This window comes from Orcinus orca, chromosome 1 (genome assembly GCF_937001465.1).
Source record: "Orcinus orca chromosome 1, mOrcOrc1.1, whole genome shotgun sequence".
Lineage (NCBI taxonomy): Eukaryota > Metazoa > Chordata > Mammalia > Artiodactyla > Delphinidae > Orcinus > Orcinus orca.
The window spans coordinates 54,898,841-54,918,329 of record NC_064559.1 but is presented as its reverse complement, the minus strand read 5'-3'; the positions used below and the strand labels follow the sequence as shown (position 1 = coordinate 54,918,329).

Sequence of the window (19,489 nt, the reverse complement as noted above, 5' to 3'; positions counted from 1 at the left end):
AAGCTATTTTTATTCTAAAATTTCTTTCTAAATGACTGGCAGATTGGATATACCTATCAACAAAGCACTGCACTCCAGATCAAACTAAAGGACTTACAAACTGGTGACAATACTCGTCTTCACTAATGGATATCAACCTAACAGATATCATATTCAACCTCAGTATAAAATTGTGGGTCTAACTTCAACATGAATTAGAATAATAAGATATATTAGAACAAAACAGAAATACTAAACAAAGAGGGTAAATAATTTAGGGAGATGACTGACTGCAAGTAGAATATACCACCTCCAATCAAATAAATAGGTAAATAAACTAAAGGAATTAAACATACACAAATTACATACCCATTAGGATAACCACTATTAAAAAAGAGAACAGAAAATAACAAGTGTTGGAAAGGATGTGGAAAAATTGGAACCCTGTGCACTGTTGGTGGGAATGTAAAATGGTACTGCAGGTATGAAAAACAGTATGGAGGTTCTGCAGAAGATTAAACACAGATGTACCATATGATCCAGCAATTCTGCTTCCAGGTATATACCTGAAAGAACTGAAAGCAGGATTTCAAAAAGCTATTTATACACCAATGTTCAAAGAAACATTATTAACAATAGTTAACAGCTGAAAGCAACGCAAGCGTCCATAGAGACAAGAATGCACAAACAAAATATGATATATATGGTCATCCCTCAGTACCCACAGTGAATTGCTGTCAGGACCCCCATAGATACCAAAATCCAAGGATGCTCAAGTCCCTTATATAAAATGGTGTACTATTAGCATATAACCTACTGTGCATCCTACTGTATACTTTAAATCATCTCTAGGTTACTTATAATAATTAATACAATGTAAATGCTATGTAAATAGTTGCCAGTGAGCTGCAAATTCAAGTTGTGCTTTTTGGAATTTTCTGGAATTTTTTTTTCAAATACTTTGGAACCATGGTTGGTTGAACCACAGATGCTGAACCCGCAGATACAGAGGGCCAACTGTATATGCAATGGAATGTTATTCAGCCTCAAAAAGGAAGGAAATTTTGACACATGCTACAACATGGATAAAACTTGAACACCCTCTAAGTGAAATAAGCTAGTCACAAAAGACAGACACTGTTTGATTCCATTTATATGAGGTATCCAGAGTAGTCACATTCACAAAAAGTAGAATGGTGATTGACAGAGGTTGGGATAAGAGGGAAATGGCACTTGTTGTTTAATGGGTATAGTTTCAGTTTTGCAAGATAAAAACATTCTGGAGACTGATTTGCACAACAATGTTACAATACTCAATACTACTCCACTTAAAAATGGTTAAGATGGTAAATGTTAAGTATTAAGTATATTTTATCACAACTGAAAATCTTTTAAAATATACAGATTAGCATGACATATAACCTAAAGACAGCACTGAGCAAAGTGTTAAAGAACACAGAACTTTTTAATCCTCTAATATCCTTTTCCAATGACCTTCCACCCTGCTTTAATGGCCCTCGCATCTATCCCCCACAAGTGAGTTAAAGGTGCTTCATGCTTCATCCTAATTACCCAGCACCCCCCAATTTCCTAAAACAGCAAAGCTCTTTAAACAATTAAGAAACCCAAAAGTTTATTATTATAGTTTCATCTATAAGGCTGATAGTAAATCTAAGTATTTCACAGAAATTATACCAGCAACCACATGTTTGCCTTGAGCTCTCAAACCTGTAAAGGTGTATCGGTCAAGGAAATATGATTCAAAATAACCAACAGTAGCTTTAAAAGCATAACTTCTCACTGGCTACATTTACACACAAGTTAAAAATTGCCAAAAGACAATTTCACTAAATTAAATCATCTTACCAAAAGCTGTGGCCACACTTCGTCATGTATGCTTCCTCAATCATATCAAAGCAGATAGGGCTAAAAACAGAATAGAAAAATAATTAATACATTTTTTTAAGTAGAGTGATTACAAATTGGAAAAAGTCAGTAACAATACCAACAAAATCATATTTCAATACATAGCTAAGTCTTCAAACTTTCTACTGATGAGATGAAATTTCTATTGAGCTGAATGAACGTTAGGGGACTGCTGGTAAAATGACAATTTGTTCAAGATGGCCCTAAGCACCATCAAGTTCTAAGATGAATTAAATGAATAATTTAACTGACTCCAATACTTTAACCTGACCATAAATTTTTATAGTATAATGCAATCACGAGTGCTTAAGTTCTACCATCTTTTTCAATCATCCCTGGTACAAAACCATCTAAATGCTCTATTTCCTATCTCAAAGAAAACGAATTTCCTGAGTGATAAATTTAGTTCCAATCTCAGTAACTCTTCTAGGTAGTGAAGATGCTAATGATAACTAATACTTAACACAAACTATGCATGTCCATTAAAACAATGACATATATTAACTCACTTAATCCTTTCAACAGCATAGGTACCTACCTATTACTAGACCCACTTTATAGGTAAGGAAATTGAGACACAGAATGTTAAAAGTCACACAGCTAGGAAGTAACACAGCCAATTTTCAAACTCAGATCCATGTTCTCAACCACTCTTCTATTCTACTTCCAGATACCATGAGATAAATATCAAGTCATACCAACTATGCCACATGTTCTGGCCAAGGAAAGGGGGTTATCAATCTCTGAGAGGGTACCGTCTACCAGAAGAATGCAAAGCCTTCTAAGAAGCAATTTCCCTTTATCCTTCCCCCTTCCTTCCTCCAAAAACTCTGATGAAGTCTCCAGAGATACAACAGCCATCTTGAGATCATGAAGACAACAAACATAAGCTAAGAAGACAGGATATGGGTTCCTTGATAACATCCTTCAGCAGTTGCATCATCCATGGATTGTCAATCTCTGGACTACACATTACATGAAAAAGTAAATCCTAACGTGCTTAAGCCAGTAATTATCGAGTTTCCTGTTACTGGTATACAAATCCAATGCTTATTGATGTCACGGGACAATTAAACTGTAAATGAAAATTACCCACTCCCTTCAAGAAAAGTTTACTGGGCATAAATACTATCTTAGAATGTGAGGTTATAAATAAGTTATAAAATCTCTATGTTGCACAAGCTCAGAGTTTCATCAAGTATAGTGTGCTGGCTTAGACTGCACTGGTTTTGTCAGTCTTTACTCTCCCTGACTCAGAATAAAGGGAAATCTCCTAAATGTGGGGATTTGGTAATTTTTCTTTTGGAACAAAGTCCATCTTGCTCCTGTCTGATGAAGTTAAGGAAGCAGGGGTGGGGCTCCCTCCTGAGGACATGTGGATGAGCTGTGGAGGCTGCTCTGTGATCTCAGTTTGCAACTAAACGATGCTGAAGAACAGATCTGAGATAGACAAATTTTATTTCACACTGGTACAGTGGGTGCTCAAGCAGGTATCTTAACGCCCAAAACCCAGAGCAGAGGCAATATTTATCCCCCACTTTAAAGACTTTATTTTTTTAGAGGCGCTTTACATCTGCAACAAAACTGAAAGGATGGTATAGAGATCTCCCCTGCCCCCACATGTGCACAGCCTCCACTATTATCATCACTCACAAGAACAGGGCATTTTTTTTAAACAAGCATGAACCTACATTGACACATCATAATCACCCAAACTCCAAATTTTACCTTAGGGTTCATTCTTCATGTACATTCTATGGGTTTAGGCAAAAGTATAATGACATATACCCACCATTATAATATCATACATATTATTTACACTGCCCTAAAAATCCTCTATACTCTGCCTATTCGTTTCTCTCCCCTTACGCACATCCACTGATTTTTTTATTGTCTCCATAGTTTTGTTTTTTCCAGAAAGTCATATAGTTGGGACTATACAGTATGTAGCCTTTTCAGATCGGCTTCTTCCACTTAGTAATATGCATTTAAGGTTCTTCCATATCTTTTCATGGCTTGATAGCTAATTTCTTTTCAGTGCTGAATAATATTCCAGTGATTGGGTATACGGTAGTTTATTTATCCATGCACCTACTGAAGGACATCTTCATTGCTTCCAAGATCTGGCAATTATGAATAAAGCTGCTACAAGCATCTTTGTGCAGGCTTCTGTGTAGTCCTAAGTTTTCAACTCTTTTGGGTAAATACCAAGGAGTAAAATTGTTGAATCATATGCTAAGGGTAGGTTAGTTTTGTAAGAAATCAACCAAACTGTCTTCGAAGTACCTGCACCATTTTTATCCCCACTAACAAAATATGAGATTTCTGTTGCTCCACATCCTCCTCAGTATTTGGTGGTGTCAGTGCTCAAGATTTAGCCATTCTGATAGGTGTTTTAGTGATGTCTCATTGTTATTTTCATTTGCATTTCCCTGATGGCTATGATGATATGGAGCATCTCTTCACATGCTTATTTACCATCTGTATATTTCTGAGGTGACAGTCAAGGCCTTTGGTCCATTTTTAAATCAGGTTGCTAGCAGAAGCAAAAACAACTACAATCCTGCAACCTATGGAACAAAAACCACAGAAACATAGACAAGATGAAAAGGCAGAGGGCTATGTAGGAGATGAAGGAACAAGATAAAACCCCAGGAAAACACCTAAATGAAATGGAGATAGGCAATCTTCCAGAAAAAGAATTTAGAATAATGATAGTGAAGATGATCCAGGACCTCGTTAAAAGAATAGAGGCAGAGATCGAGGAGATGCAAGAAACGTTTAACAAAGATCTAGAAGAATTAAAGAACAAACAAACAGAGATGAACAATACAATAACTGAAACGAAAAATACACTAAAAGGAATCAATAGCAGAATAACTGAGGCAGAAGAATGAAGAGGTGACCTGGAAGACAGAATGGTGGAATTCACTGCTGGAGAACAGAATAAAGAAAAAAAAATGAAAAGAAATGAAGACAGCCTAAGAGACCTCTGGGACAACATTAAACGCAACAACATTCGCATTATGGGGTCCCAGAGGGAAAAGAGAGAAAGGATCTGAGAAAATATTTGAAGAGATTAGAGTCGAAAACTTCCCTAACATGGGAAAGGAAATAGCCACCCAAGTCCAGGAAGCGCAGAGAGTCCCATACAGGATTAACCCAAGGAGAAACACACCGAGACACATAGTAATCAAATTGGCAAAAATTAAAGACAAAGAAAAATTACTGAAAGTACCAAAGGAAAAATGACAAATAACATACAAGGGAACTCCCATAAGGTTAACAGCTGATTTCTTAGCAGAAACTCTACAAACTCAAAGGGAGTGGCATGATATACTTAAAGTGATGAAAGGGAAGAATCTACAACCAAGATTACCCTACCCAGCAAGGATCTCATTCAGATTCAATGGAGAAATCAGAAGCTTTACAGACAAGCAAAAGCAAAGAGAATTCAGCACCACCAAACCAGCTCGACAACAAATGTTAAAGGAACTTCTCTAAGTGGGAAACACAAGAGAAGAAAAGGACCTACAAAAACAAAGCCCCCAAAATTGAGGAAATGGTAATAGGAACATACATATCGATAACGACCTTAAATGTGAATGGATTAAATGGTCCAACCAAAAGACACAGGCTTGCTGAAACGGTACAAAAACAAGACCCATTATATGCTGTCTACAACAGCCCCACTTCAGACCTAGGGACACATACAGACTGAAAGTGAGAGGACGGAAAAAGATATTCCATGAAAATGGAAATCAAAAGAAAGTTAGAGGAGCAATACTCATATAAGATAAAATAGACTTTAGAATAAAGAATGTTACAAGAGAAACGGAAGGACACTACATAATGATCAACGGATCAATCCAAGAAGAAGATATAACAATTATAAATATATATGCACCCAACATAGGAGTACCTCACCACATAAGGCAACTGCTACCAGCTCTAAAAGAGGAAATCGACAGTAACAATAATAGTGGGGGACTTTAACACCTCAGTTACACCAATGAACAGATCATCTAAACAGAAAATTAATAAGGAAACACAAGCTTTAAATGACACAATAGACCTAACAGATTTAATTGATATTTATAGGACATTCCATCCAAAAACCACAGATTACACTTTCTTCTCAAGTGCGCACGGAACATTCCCCAGGAAAATTAACATCTTGGGTCACAAATCTAGCCTCAATAAATTTAAGAAAACTGAAATCATATCAAGCATCTTTTCTGACCACAACAAAATGAGATAAGACATCAATTACAGGAAAAAAACCCATAAAAAACACAAACACATGGAGGCTAAAGAATACATTACTAAATAACCAAGAGATCACTAAAGCAATCAAAGAGGAAATCAAAAAATACCTAGAGAGAAATGACAATGAAAACACGATGATCCAAAGCCTATGGGATGCAGCAAAAGCAGTTCTAAGAGGGAAGTTTATACCTATACAAACCTATCTCAAGAAACAAGAAAAATCTCAAATAAACAACATAATGTTACACCTAAAGGAACTAGACAAAGAAGAACAAACAAAACCCAAAGTTAGCAGAAGGAAAGAAATCATAAAGATCAGAGCAGACATAAATGAAAGAGAAAAAAAGAAAACAATAGCAAACATCAATAAAACTAAAAGCTGATTCCTTGAGAAGATTAACAAAACTGATAAACCATTAGCCAGACTCATCAAGAAAAAGAGGGAGAGGACTCAAATCAATAAAATTGTAAATGAAAAAGGAGAAGTTACAACAGACACCGCAGAAATACAAAGCATCCTAAGAGACTACTACAAGCAACTCTATGCCAATAAAATGGACCACCTGGAAGAAATGGACAAATTCTTAGAATGGTATAACCTTCCAAGACTGAACCAGGAAGAAATAGAAAATATGAACAGACCAATCACAAGTAATGAAATTGAAACTATGATTAAAAATCTTCCAACAAACAAAAGTCCAGGACCAGATGGCTTCACAGGTGAATTCTATCAAACATTTAGAGAAGAGCTAACACTGATCCTTTTCAAACTCTTCCAAAAAATTGCAGAGGAAGGAACACTCCCAAACTCATTCTATGAGGCCACTTTCACCCTGATACCAAAATCAGACAAAGGTACTATAAAAAAAGAAAATTACAGACCAATATCACTGATGAATATAGATGCAAAAATCCTCAACAAAATACTAGCAAACAGAATCCAACGACACATTAAAAGGATCATACACCATGATCAAGTGGGATTTATCCCAGAGATGCAAGGATTCTTCAATATACACAAATCAATTAATGTGATATACCATATTAACAAACTGAAGGAAAAAAACCATATAATCATCTCAATAGATGCAGAAAAAGCTTTCAATGAAATTCAACAACCATTTATGATAAAAACTCTCCAGAAAGTGGGCACAGAGGGAACCTACTTCAACATAATAAAGGCCATATACAACAAACCCACAGCAAACAACCTTCTCAATGGTGAAAAACTGAAAGCATTTCCTCTAAGATCAGGAACAAGACAAGGATGTCCACTCTCACCACTATTATTCAACAATCTTGGAAGTCCTAGCCACGGCACTCAGAGAAGAAAAAGAAATAAAAGGAATACACATTGGAAAAAAAGAAGTAAAACAGTCACTGTCTGCAGATAACATGATACTACACACAGAGAATCCTAAAGATGCCACCAGAAAACTACTAGAGCTAATCAATGAATTTGGTAAAGTTGCAGGATACAAAATTAATGCACAGAAATCTCTTGCCTTCCTATACATTAATGATGAAAAATCTGAATGAGAAATTAAGGAAACACTTCCATTTACCACTGCAACAAAAAGAATAAAATACCTAGGAATAAACCTACCTAGGGAGACAAAAGACCTGTATGCAGAAAACTATAAGACACTGATGAAAGAAATTAACGATGATACCAACAGATAGAGAGACATACCATGTTCTTGGATTGGAAGAATCAATATTGTGAAAATGACTATAGTACCCAAAGCAATCTACAGATTCAGTGCAATCCCTATCAAATTACTAATAGCATTTTTTACAGAACTAGAACAAAAAGTCTTAAAATTTGTATGGAGACATAAAAGACCCCAAATAGCCAAAGCAGTATTGAGGGAAAAAAACGGAACTGGAGGAATCAGACTCCCTGACTTCAGCCTATATTACAAAGCTACAGTATTCAAAACAATATGGTACTGGCACAAAAACAGAAATATAGATCAATGGAACAGGATAGAAAGCCCAGAGATAAACCCATGCACATATGGTCACCTTATTTTTGACAAAGGAAGCAGAATATACAATGGAGAAAAGACAGCCTCTTCAATAAGTGGTGCTGGGAAAACTGGACAGCTACATGGAAAAGAAAGAAATTAGAACACTCCCTAACACCATACACAAAAATAAACTCCAAATAGATTAGAGAGCTAAATGTAAGACTGGGCACTATCAAACTCTTAGAGGAAAACATAGGAAGAACACTCTTTGACATAAATCACAGCAGGATACTTTTTCATCCACCTCCTAGAGTAATGGAAATATAAGCAAAAATAAACAAATGGGACCTAAGGAAACTTAAAAGCTTTTGCACAGCAAAGAAAATCATAAACAAGACGAAAAGATAACCCTCAGAATGGGAGAAAATATTTGCAAATGAATCAACGGACAAAGGATTAATCTCCAAAATATATAAACAGCTCATGCAGCTCAATATTAAAAAAACAAACAACCCAATCCAAAAATGGGCAGAAGACCTAAATAGACATTTCTCCAAAGAAGACATACAGATGGCCAAGACGCACATGAAAAGCTGCTCAACATCACTAATTATTAGAGAAATGCAAATCAAAACTACAATGAGGTATCACCTCACACCAGTTAGAATGGGCATCATCAGAAAATCTACAAACAACAAATGCTGGAGAGGGTGTGGAGAAAAGGAACTCTCTTGCACTGTTGGTGAGAATGTAAATTGATACAGCCACTATAGAGAACAGTATGGAGGTTCCTTAAGGAACTAAAAATAGCATTACCATATGACCCAGCAATCCCACTACTGGGCATATACCCTGAGAAAACCATAATTCAAAAAGACACATGCACCCCAATGTTCATTGCAGCACTATTTACAACAGCCAGGTCATGGAAGCAACCTAAATGCCCATCGACAGACTAATGGATAAAGAAGATGTGGTACATATATACAATGGAATATTACTAAGCCATAAAAAGAAACGAAATTGGGTCATTTGTAGAGACGTGGATGGATCTAGAGAGTGTCATACAGAGTGAAGTAAGTCAGAAAGAGTAAAACAAATATTGTATATTAACACATATATGTGGAACCTAGAAAACAGTACAGACAAACCGGTTTGCAGAGCAGAAATTGAGACACAGAAGTAGAGAACAAACGTATGGACACCAAAGCGGGGAAAGTGGCAGGGGGTGGTGGTGTGATGAACTCGCAGATTGGGATTGACACGTATACACTGATGTGTATAAAATGGGTGACTAATAAGAAAATAAATAAACATTTTTAAAAAAAATTTTTAATAAATAAATCAGGTTGCTTTCTTACTGTTGAGTTTTAAGAGTTCTTTGTATATTTTAGATAAAAATCCTATATGAGATATGTCTTCTAGAAATATTTTCTCCAAATCTGTGGCTTATCTTTTCATTCTCTTGACAGTGTCTCTCACCCTGAGGAGAAATTTTTAGTTTTAAAGAAGTTTAGTTTTTTGATCCTTTCTTTCATAGATCATGCCTTTGGTGTTGTGTCTAAAAAGTCATCACCAAACTCAAGGTTATCTAGATTTCCCCTGTCATTGTCTAGGAATTTAATGGCTTTGCATTTTACATTTAGGTCTGTGATACATCTTGAGGTAATTTGGTGAATAGGGATAAGGTCTGTTTTCAGATTTTTTTTTGTTTTTTTTGCATGTGGATGAACAGTTGTTCCAGCACCATCTGCTAGAAAGACTATCTTTCCTACACTGTTTTGCCTCTGCTACTTTGTCAAAGATCAGTTGACTACATTTACGTGGGTCTATTTCTGGACTCTCTGTTCGTTCATATTGAACTGTCTACTCTTGCCAACACCACATTGTCGTAATAACTCCATATATTATTTTGATTTTAAAAAACTGTTCCTCTGGATGAAACTCTGTTGTCCCAATAATGGTTAATTTCTAAAACTCAGCTGTTAAGTGAACAAGAGTAAACATTCCAATTCTTCTATTACAGAAGGTCTAGATATTAATACACCAACCTTTTAAACCACTAATAAAGTATTTTTAAGATTTGGGGGAAGAGATCTTTCTGTTCCCAAAGTAAGTATGTTTGTAAGTCTGAGTAACAATACCATCACATCTGTTTTATACTGCATTAAATGAAGCTTAGAAGCAAGATGCAAAATATCTTAACAGACTGATCTCTCAGTCTAGACTTCCAACAGTGCCAACAATAAGTATTTTTAGGACTGGCCTCAGCAACCAGAATGAATCAACTGTGAATACTTATCAATACCCTCTCAGAAAATTCCAAAAATCTTAAAACAGTCATATACTCAACAAATTATATATTAGGTACTGACTATATACCAGACACTGTTCTAGATACCAAGGACAGAGAGGTGAATAAAACAAACAAAAGTCCCTCATGGTTCTACAATCTAGTGGAAAACACATTTAATAAATGAGATAAATAAAAATGACCTTATTCAGTAAGGCTAGATAGTGATAAATGATAAGTAAAAAATTAAGTAGGGAAGGGGGATAGGAAGTGTTGGGTTGGGTTACATAGAGTAGTCAGAGAAGCTTCAATGAGAAGTTGACATTTGAGTAACTATTTCTAGATAGCAGGAAAATGATCCACACAAAAATCTGGGGCAACCACAACCTAGCAGTAAGAGTAAGTGCAAATATCCTGAGGTGCCATGTTCAAAGACTAGCAAGATGGTCAGTTTAGAGTAGAATAAGCAAGTGGGAAAATAGTAGAATAGGAAGCCAGAGAGGTAACAAGGGGTCATATCAAAGAACTTCCTTAAATCAAGTTAAGGACTTTGGCTTTTACAGTGAATAAAACAGGAATTCACTGAAGGATTTGGAACACAGGAGTGATATGATTTGACACTGATGAACTTGATCACTCTACCCTATATGTTGAAAAAAGACTTAAGGAAAGCAATTGTAGAAACAGAAGCTATTTTAATAATTTGGGTGCTGGATTAAACTAAGCGGGTAGCATAGCAATAGGGTTAGTCAGAATCTAAATATAATTTGAAGGTAGAGCTTTGGTTTCCTATGGATTAGATGTTGGGTATGAGGGAAAAATGAATCAAAAATTTTGGCCTGAAAACAAAAAGAATTGACAATAGGTTTATTTCACATAGAGCTCTATCACCCATTAGTTTATTTAAAAAAAAACAAAGAGCAGGACATGATATAACTTGTCATATAATATGTTCCACGAATAGTAAAAATTGCATGCAGTACCTAAAAATTACTATCAGATCAGTTTCAATAAGTAGTTTTTAAGGAATGGCTTCTGAATACCATGTGAATTAAAGAGAAGAAAGTCTCCATTCTTTTCACCAAAAGCTAGCTTTTCAACCACATTAAAGGTCAAGACTGCCAATAAAAATGGAATTCAACTGAAATTAATCCTAGCTATGCTACCTACAGCTTTCTGACTTTGGACAAGTAGTTTAATCTCTTTAACCCTGTTTCCTCTTTGGTATAACTGGGATGATATTTACATCATAGAATCACTGTACTGATTAATAAAATATCTATTAAGTACTTAGTACAATTCCTGGTATACAATATTAAATAAATGGCAGAATACACAAAAAGAAAAAAAATGGAAAAATCTGTAGCAATGATACAAATGTGGGAAGAGTAGAATCCACCCAAGCTAAAAACCTGAAGGAATTTTCCTATTAGAAAAAGGCACAATAAATCTTCATGACATTGGGCTTGGCAATGGTTTCTTAGATATGACCCCAAAAGCATTAGCAACAGAAGAAAAAATAGATAAATTGGACTTATTCAAAATTTAAAACTTTTGTGCATCAAAGGACATTGTCAAAAAACTCAAAAGACAACCCACATAACTGGAGAGAAAATTTGCATATCACATATCCAAGAGGGGACTTACACCCAGAATATATGAAGAACTCATACAACTCAACAACAGAAAAATAAACAACCCAATTTAAAAACTGGGCAAAAAGCTTGAACAGATGGTCTCTGACTTACAGTGATTTGAGTTACAATTTTTTGACTTTATGGTACACATTCAATAGACACTGTACTTCAAAAACAAAAATTTTTTTTTGAAGAAATACCTACAATAGAATAAAGGAAGAAAAGGACTAACTGATCACTCCCCTTCCCAAGAAAGGGTTGAAATATGCAGGAAATATAGAAATACAGAGGAGATCCTAACAAAACACAACTAACTCTTCCCAATTTTGTTTTTTGTTTTTGTTTTTGTTATTTTTCTTGGCCATGCTGTGCAGCAGGTGGGATCTTAGTTCCCCAACCAGGGACTGAACCCGTGACCCCTGCAGTTGGAAGCGTGAGTCCTAACCACTGGACTGCCAGGGAATTCCCAACTCCCAGCTCTTCCCAATTTTGAATAGCAAGAACATACCCAGAGGAGGTTCTGGGAAAAACTGTAAACAAACAATTTAGAACCCCTTCTACTCTGCCTATCAATAGCATTGAAGGACGATGAGCCAGAAGACCTAAGCATAAGTACAAGCATAGCAAGTATATGAATTGGAAGCCAGGCCAAACATTACACAGACACCTGAAATTTTATACAACCCCCAAAACTTTATACAGACCCCCCAAAATGTTTATGGACACCCCTCAAAACTTTTTATGGACATCTGACAAAGTGGCAGCATCAAAAAGGGGGAAGAAATCACAAATGGATTAAAGCCCCTGCTGTGACCATTCATGTCTCTTGTAGCACCATAACACAAGCGATTCTTGTAAATCAACATATAAGACAGAAAATCCAATAGAAAAAATGGGAAAGAATGTCAATTCCTAATTCACAGCAGGGGAAAACACACTGCCTTTCAAGTACGTGGAAAGATGTTCCAACTCACTACTAATCAAAAAATGCGAATTAAAATAATAAAATAACACTTTATCCCCATTAAGTTATTAGAAAATTAGAATATCAAGTATGTTAGGGAGGATATGGAGAAACAAGAATCTTCATGAAGAGTTACTCTAACTAGCAACTTACATTGCATATTCATATACTTATGACCCAGCAATCCCACTCTTGAGATTATTTGTAAATAGGTACAGATATAAATATATACACATCCTGGAGTATATGTGTAGCATGTGTGTACATATATGTAAATATATACGTACAGCTGTGTTTCCATTTATGTATATATATGTGTGTCTGTGCATGTGTGTGTACAGCTAAGAGAGAAACATCCACATCTGTCAACAGGGAATACCTATGAGGATACTTGCAACAAACTGGATACTTCTTGTTACAGTAGGGAATTAGAGGCAGCCTTAATGCTCAAAATTACTAGGATGGAGAAATAAAATGTACCTAGATAAATACTACAAAACATCATGCAACAGTCAAAAGGAATGAACCAAAGGTACATGGAGCACCATTGCTGGATATTTTGTCAAGTGAAAATAGAAATTAAAATAAGATCTGTGACACAATACAATTTACATAAAATTAAAATACAAAAAAATATACTTCACAGGTATACACACATTCAAAAACATATATAAATTACAATAGAATAGAAAACCAAGAGAAGAGGTCAGGAGAATAAGAAATGAAGTAAGGGGAGGAATACAATACCTTATTCAACAGAATCTAAAAATGACATCAATAATAAGCTGTACCATCATATGCAACTAAAAAAGAAACAACTCTGCTAATTAAACTATGATAATACTTTCTTATCAGTTAGGAATTTTACCCTTTTCTAAAAAGTTCTTTTAGACTTAAACAAGTTTTATCATACACCACTCTTGTGGAAAAAACACACACACACATATATTTATATATAATTAGGTTTTCAGGGACTTCCCTGGTGTCGCAGTGATTAAGAACCTGCCTGCCAATGCAGGGGACACGGGTTCAATCCCTTGTCTAGGAAGATCCCACATGCCTCAGAGCAACTAAGCCCGTGGGCCACAACTACTGAGCCTGCGCTCTAGAGCCCGTGAGCCATAACTACTGAGCCCATGTGCCACAATCACTGAAGCCCACGCACCTAGAGCCCATGCTCTGCAACAAGAGAAGCCACCGCAATGAGAAGCCTGCGCCCCACAATGAAGAGTAGCCCCCACTCGATGCAACTAGAGAAAGCCCACGCACAGCAATGAAGATCCAACGCAACCAACCAACCAAATAAATAAATAAATAAAAATGAAATTTAAAAAATAATAATAATAATTAGGTTTTCCAACTAATTCTCATTCTTCAGGGTCTAGCTTTTCTGAATCACTTTTTGACTAAGTCACTGATATGCAGATTTTTCCACATAATATTGTCTATTACTTTGGTAAAGTATCCTTTACTGAGAGAATCCATAATAGAACTAACTAAAAGCTACTGTTCTTGGGATTGTAAGCCAAGTTTACATTCAGCCAGCTCACCTACATTTGACTCCAGCTTTAGGAATGTTGCTAAACACTTCTAATTCACCAAATTCCAAAATCTCCTCCACCTCTCTCTCCCACATTCAAACATTTAGTTCACAGGGAATAAAACAGTAATTCACAATTGTCTGAGAGACTTTCTTCCAATCTGCTGAAATATATATTCATATTTTGAGGCAGGCATTTTCTCTGTTGACACATCTGTATGAAATGACAGCTACCTCCAACTGCCACCTAGCCAAGAAGAATTTTTCTTAATTCCATCATCTATAACATATAACCCAATTTTCAAATATGTCAAAGTAAATAAAGCAAAAATTAGAATCAAAGAAATATGACAAAGTAAAACAAAGCAAAAGAAGAGCCTTGGGTGGTGAATGAACAATGTGAACATGATTAGCTCATGATTAGCACTGGAGGTCAAAATTTAATTGACGCGAACTTACCCTCTTACTATACACACTTAGGAAATGGGGGAGAGGGATAAGATAAATGAAGCAACTGCTTTTAGACACTGGACACTAAGCAACACAGTACTGAGATCTCTGAGGGAAGGGGAACAAATGAAGTGAACACTATCATAGATTCAGCTTTTTGCCTTCACAGAAAGTTTCACAGGCCCAAGGAGGGAGCACACAAGCAGAGCACCACAATTTGGCTGAGTTCAGGAAGGATAAAGGGGAAAGAATTTACAGGGCAGAAGACCAGAGACGGACGAGCTACAAGAAGAAAATCCTAAAAAGTCTACATAGTGTTCTCATCAAGTTCATTGTTGAATACTAGTCACACATGCCCAAGGTAAAACTCCACAAGATCACAACATCAGAGACAAAGGATCATTTCCATGGGTTCATTAATACATGAAATACAAGTTAAGAAAAGAAGCAGTGAATCAGAAGATGTATCCAAATTAAAACACAAAGGGGAAAAAAGAAAACAGAGCATCTATGGGCTGTGGGTCAATATAAAATGAATCAAAATACATGAAGAGACAGTGGCTGAAATTTTTTTAAGTAACAACAACAAAAAAAGACATTTTACCACATATCCAAGAAGTTCAGAAAACCCCAAGCAGAACTGTTTTTCTTTTTAACATCTTTATTGGAGTATAATTGCTTTATAAGGGTGTGTTAATTTCTGCTTTATAACAAAGTGAATCAGTTATACATATACATATGTTCCCATATCTCTTCCCTCTTGCATCTCCCTCCCTCCCACCCTCCCTATCCCACCCCTCTAGGTGGTCACAAACCACCAAGCTGATCTCCCTGTGCTATGCAGCTGCTTCCCACTAGCTATCTTTTTTACATTTGGTAGTGTATATATGTCCATGCCACTCTCTTTGTCACAGCTTCCCCTTCCCCTTCCCAATATCATCAAGTCCATTCTCTAGTAGGTCTGTGTCTTTATTCCCGTCTTACCCCTAGGTTCTTCATGACTTTTTTTTTTCTTAGATTCCATATATATGTGTTAGCATACGGTATTTGTTTTTCTCTTTCTGACTTACTTCACTCTGTATAACAGACTCTAGGTCCATCCACCTCACTACAAATAACTCAATTTTGTTTCTTTTTATGGCTGAGTAATATTCCATTGTATCTATGTGCCACATCTTCTTTATCCATTCATCTGTCGATGGACACTCAGGCTGCTTCCATGTCCTGGCTATTGTAAATAGAGCTACAATGAACATTGGGGTACATGACTCTTTTTGAATTATGGTTTGCTCAGGGTATATGTCCAGTAGTGGGATTGCTGGGTCGTATGGTAGTTCTATTTGTAGTTTTTTAAGGAGCCTCCATACTGTTCTCCATAGTGGCTGTACCAATTTACATTCCCACCAACAATGCAAGAGGGTTCCCTTTTCTCCACACCCTCTCCAGCATTTATTGTTTGTAGATTTTTTGATGATGGCCATTCTGACCAGTGTGAGATGATATCTCATTGTAGTTTTGATTTGCATTTCTCTAATGATTAGTGATGTTGAGCATTCTTTCATGTGTTTGTCGGCAATCTGTATATCTTCTTTGGAGAAGTGTCTATTTAGGTCTTCTGCCCATTTTTGGATTGGGTTGTTTGTTTTTTGGTTATTGAGCTGCATGAGCTGCTTGTAAATTTTGGAGATTAATCCTTTGTCAGTTGCTTCATTTGCAAATATTTTCTCCCATTCTGAGGATTGTCTTTGGGTCTTGTTTATGGTTTCCTTTGCTGTCCAAGCAGAATTTTAAAAAACAAAAAAACACCCTGACACATACAATGCATTTAAACTGATAAAGGCAAAAATGAAGAGAAAATCTTGAAGGCAGTCATAGAAAAAAGACACATCACATATAGAGGAACAAAGATAAGAATACAGCAGACCTCTCATCAGAAACTATACTAGCCAAGAGAGTTCAGAGAGCTTCCAGATTGGTTAACACCTGTAGATTCGGGAAGAGTGGCACACTTGGAGATAGCGTGGATGCTCTGCACCCTTTCCCAATACCTTGTCCTATGCATCTCTTCCATGTGGCTGTTCCTGAGTTATACCCTTTCATATTAAACCAGTATTAGTCATTATCCAACTTCTAGAGGTGATGGATCATCTGCAAGGAGGGGAATTGGTTGCTGCAATACTCCATAAAGGAAGTATCTATTTCAACTCTTTTGCCCATTTAAAAAAACTGGGTTGGGGAGAGTGGCCAGGATGGTAGAATAGAAAGACCTTGGGCTCACCTCCTCTCACGAGCACACCAAAATCACAATATGCAGAACAACCATCTTTGAAAAAGACTGAAACGTACCAGAAAAAATTTCTACAATTAAAGACATAAAGAAGGAACCCCAAAAAGACCAGTAGGAGAGGCAGATTCATGATATAATCAAATCCCATACCTCCCGGGTGGGTGACCCACAAACTGGAAAATAATTGTATTACAGAGGTTCTCCCACAGCAGGGAAAGTTCTGAGCCCCAAGTCGGGTCCTGCAGCTCAGGGGTCCAGCGCCAGGAAGAAGAGCCCCCAGAGCCCCCAGAGCATTTGGCTTTGAAGGCCAGTGAGGCTTGATTACAGGAGCTCCACAGGATTGGGGGAAATAGAGACTTCACTATTAAAGGGCACAAACAAAACCTCACACCCACTGGGACCAAGGGCAAGAGAGCTCTCTCCCGGAGGCTGACATTTTGGCACCAAGACCTGGTCCCACCTAACCCCTATAGGCTCCAAGGCTGGGATGCCTCAGGCCAAACAACAAACTGGGTGGGCACACAGCCCCACCCATCAGCAGACAAGCTACCTAAAGATTTCCTAAGCACACAGCTCCCTCCAGACATGCCCCTAGACACAGCCTTGCCCACCAGAGGGCCCCAGTTCTACCCACCAGGAGGCAGGCATCGGCCCCTCCCACCAGGAAGTGTCACAAGCCTCTAGACCAGCCTCACTCACCAGAAGGCAGACACCAGAAGCAAGAAAATGACAGTCCCACAGCCTGCAGACCTAGTCTGCAAAGGCAGGCCAGATTCTACCCTGGGACCGTCTGGCACCTGGCCCTTGGGTGATGAGAGGGGAGTGCACTGCTGGGATGAGTAAGACGTCTCCTACGGAGGGTCACTTCTCCAAGGTTGAGACTATTGTTAAAATGACCATACTACTCAAGGCAATCTACAGATTCAATGTAACCCCTATCAAATTACCAATGGCATTTTTCACAAAAAAAATTTAAATTTGTATGGAAACACAAAAGACCCCAAATAGCCAAAACAATCCTTAGAAAAAAGAACAGAGTTGGAGGAATCATGCTCCCTGGCTTCAGACTATGCTACAAAGCTACTGTAATCAAAACAGTATGGTACTGGCACTAAAACAGACATATAGATCAATGGAATAGGATAGAAAGCTCAGAAATCAACTCAGGCACTTATGATCATTTAATCCACAACAACAGAGGCAAGAGTATACAATGGAGAAAAGACAGTCTCTTCAATAACTGTACTAGCCGCAGCTGGAAAATCAGCCCAATTCGTACTTCACCCCTGATCCCTTCAGCAGTAGAAGGCCCCACCCCAGTTTCAGCCCTACTCCACTCAAGCACAATAGTTGTAGCAGGAATTTTCCTACTTATCCGTTTCTACCCTCTAATAGAAAATAACTAACTCATTCAAACAATAACTCTTTCTCTAGGCACCCTCACCACCTTATTCATAGCCATTTGCGCTCTCACCCAAAATGATATCAAAAAAATTATTGCTTTTTCCACCTCCAGCCAACTAGGTTTAATAATAGTAACAATTGGTCTCAACCAATCTTACTTAGCATTCTTACATATTTGCACACACGCCTTCTTCAGAGCTATATTCTTCTTATGTTCCAGATCTGTCATCCATAACCTAAATAACGAACAAGACATCTGAAAAATAGGAGAACTATACAAAGCCCTTCCCTTCACCACAACCGCCCTTATCATTGGCTGTCTCCCACTAACAGGAATACCATTCTTCACCGGATTCTACTCTAAAGACACCATCATTGAAGCCGCCACTTCATCTTATACCAACGCCTGAGCCCTATTATTAACTCTAACCGCTACCTCCCTCACAGCTATCTATAGCACTTGCATCATTTTCTTCACACTACTAGGACAACCTCGCTTCCCTGCCTCCACGAACATCAGAAGCATCTTTGCTGGCTTCATTCTATCCAACAACATTCCTCCAATAACCACTCCCTTAATAACCACACCCTTACACCTAAAACTAACCGCCCTCGTAATAACGACTTTAGGCTTTATCCTCACATTCGAAATCAACCTCAACACACAAAACTTAAAATATATATACTCCTCAAACTCCACTAAATTCTCCACTCTATTAGGATATTTCCCCACAATCATATATCGCCTACCCCCTCACCTGAACCTA

At 37.2% G+C, this 19,489-nt stretch overlaps 1 protein-coding gene across 9 annotated transcripts in view; it reads right to left on the bottom strand.

The window, feature by feature from the left end:
- The window catches only part of COP1 (COP1 E3 ubiquitin ligase), a 290,627-nt gene that overhangs the window by 243,132 nt on the left and 28,006 nt on the right, over positions 1 to 19,489 (bottom strand). For all 9 annotated transcript variants that reach the window (XM_049715673.1, XM_004269788.4, XM_033428138.2 and 6 more), the window contains one exon: positions 1,846 to 1,905. In XM_049715673.1, the coding sequence (XP_049571630.1) occupies positions 1,846 to 1,889 (44 nt within the window). In that variant the 5' untranslated portion in view covers positions 1,890 to 1,905. The remainder of the gene's footprint in view (positions 1 to 1,845; positions 1,906 to 19,489) is intronic.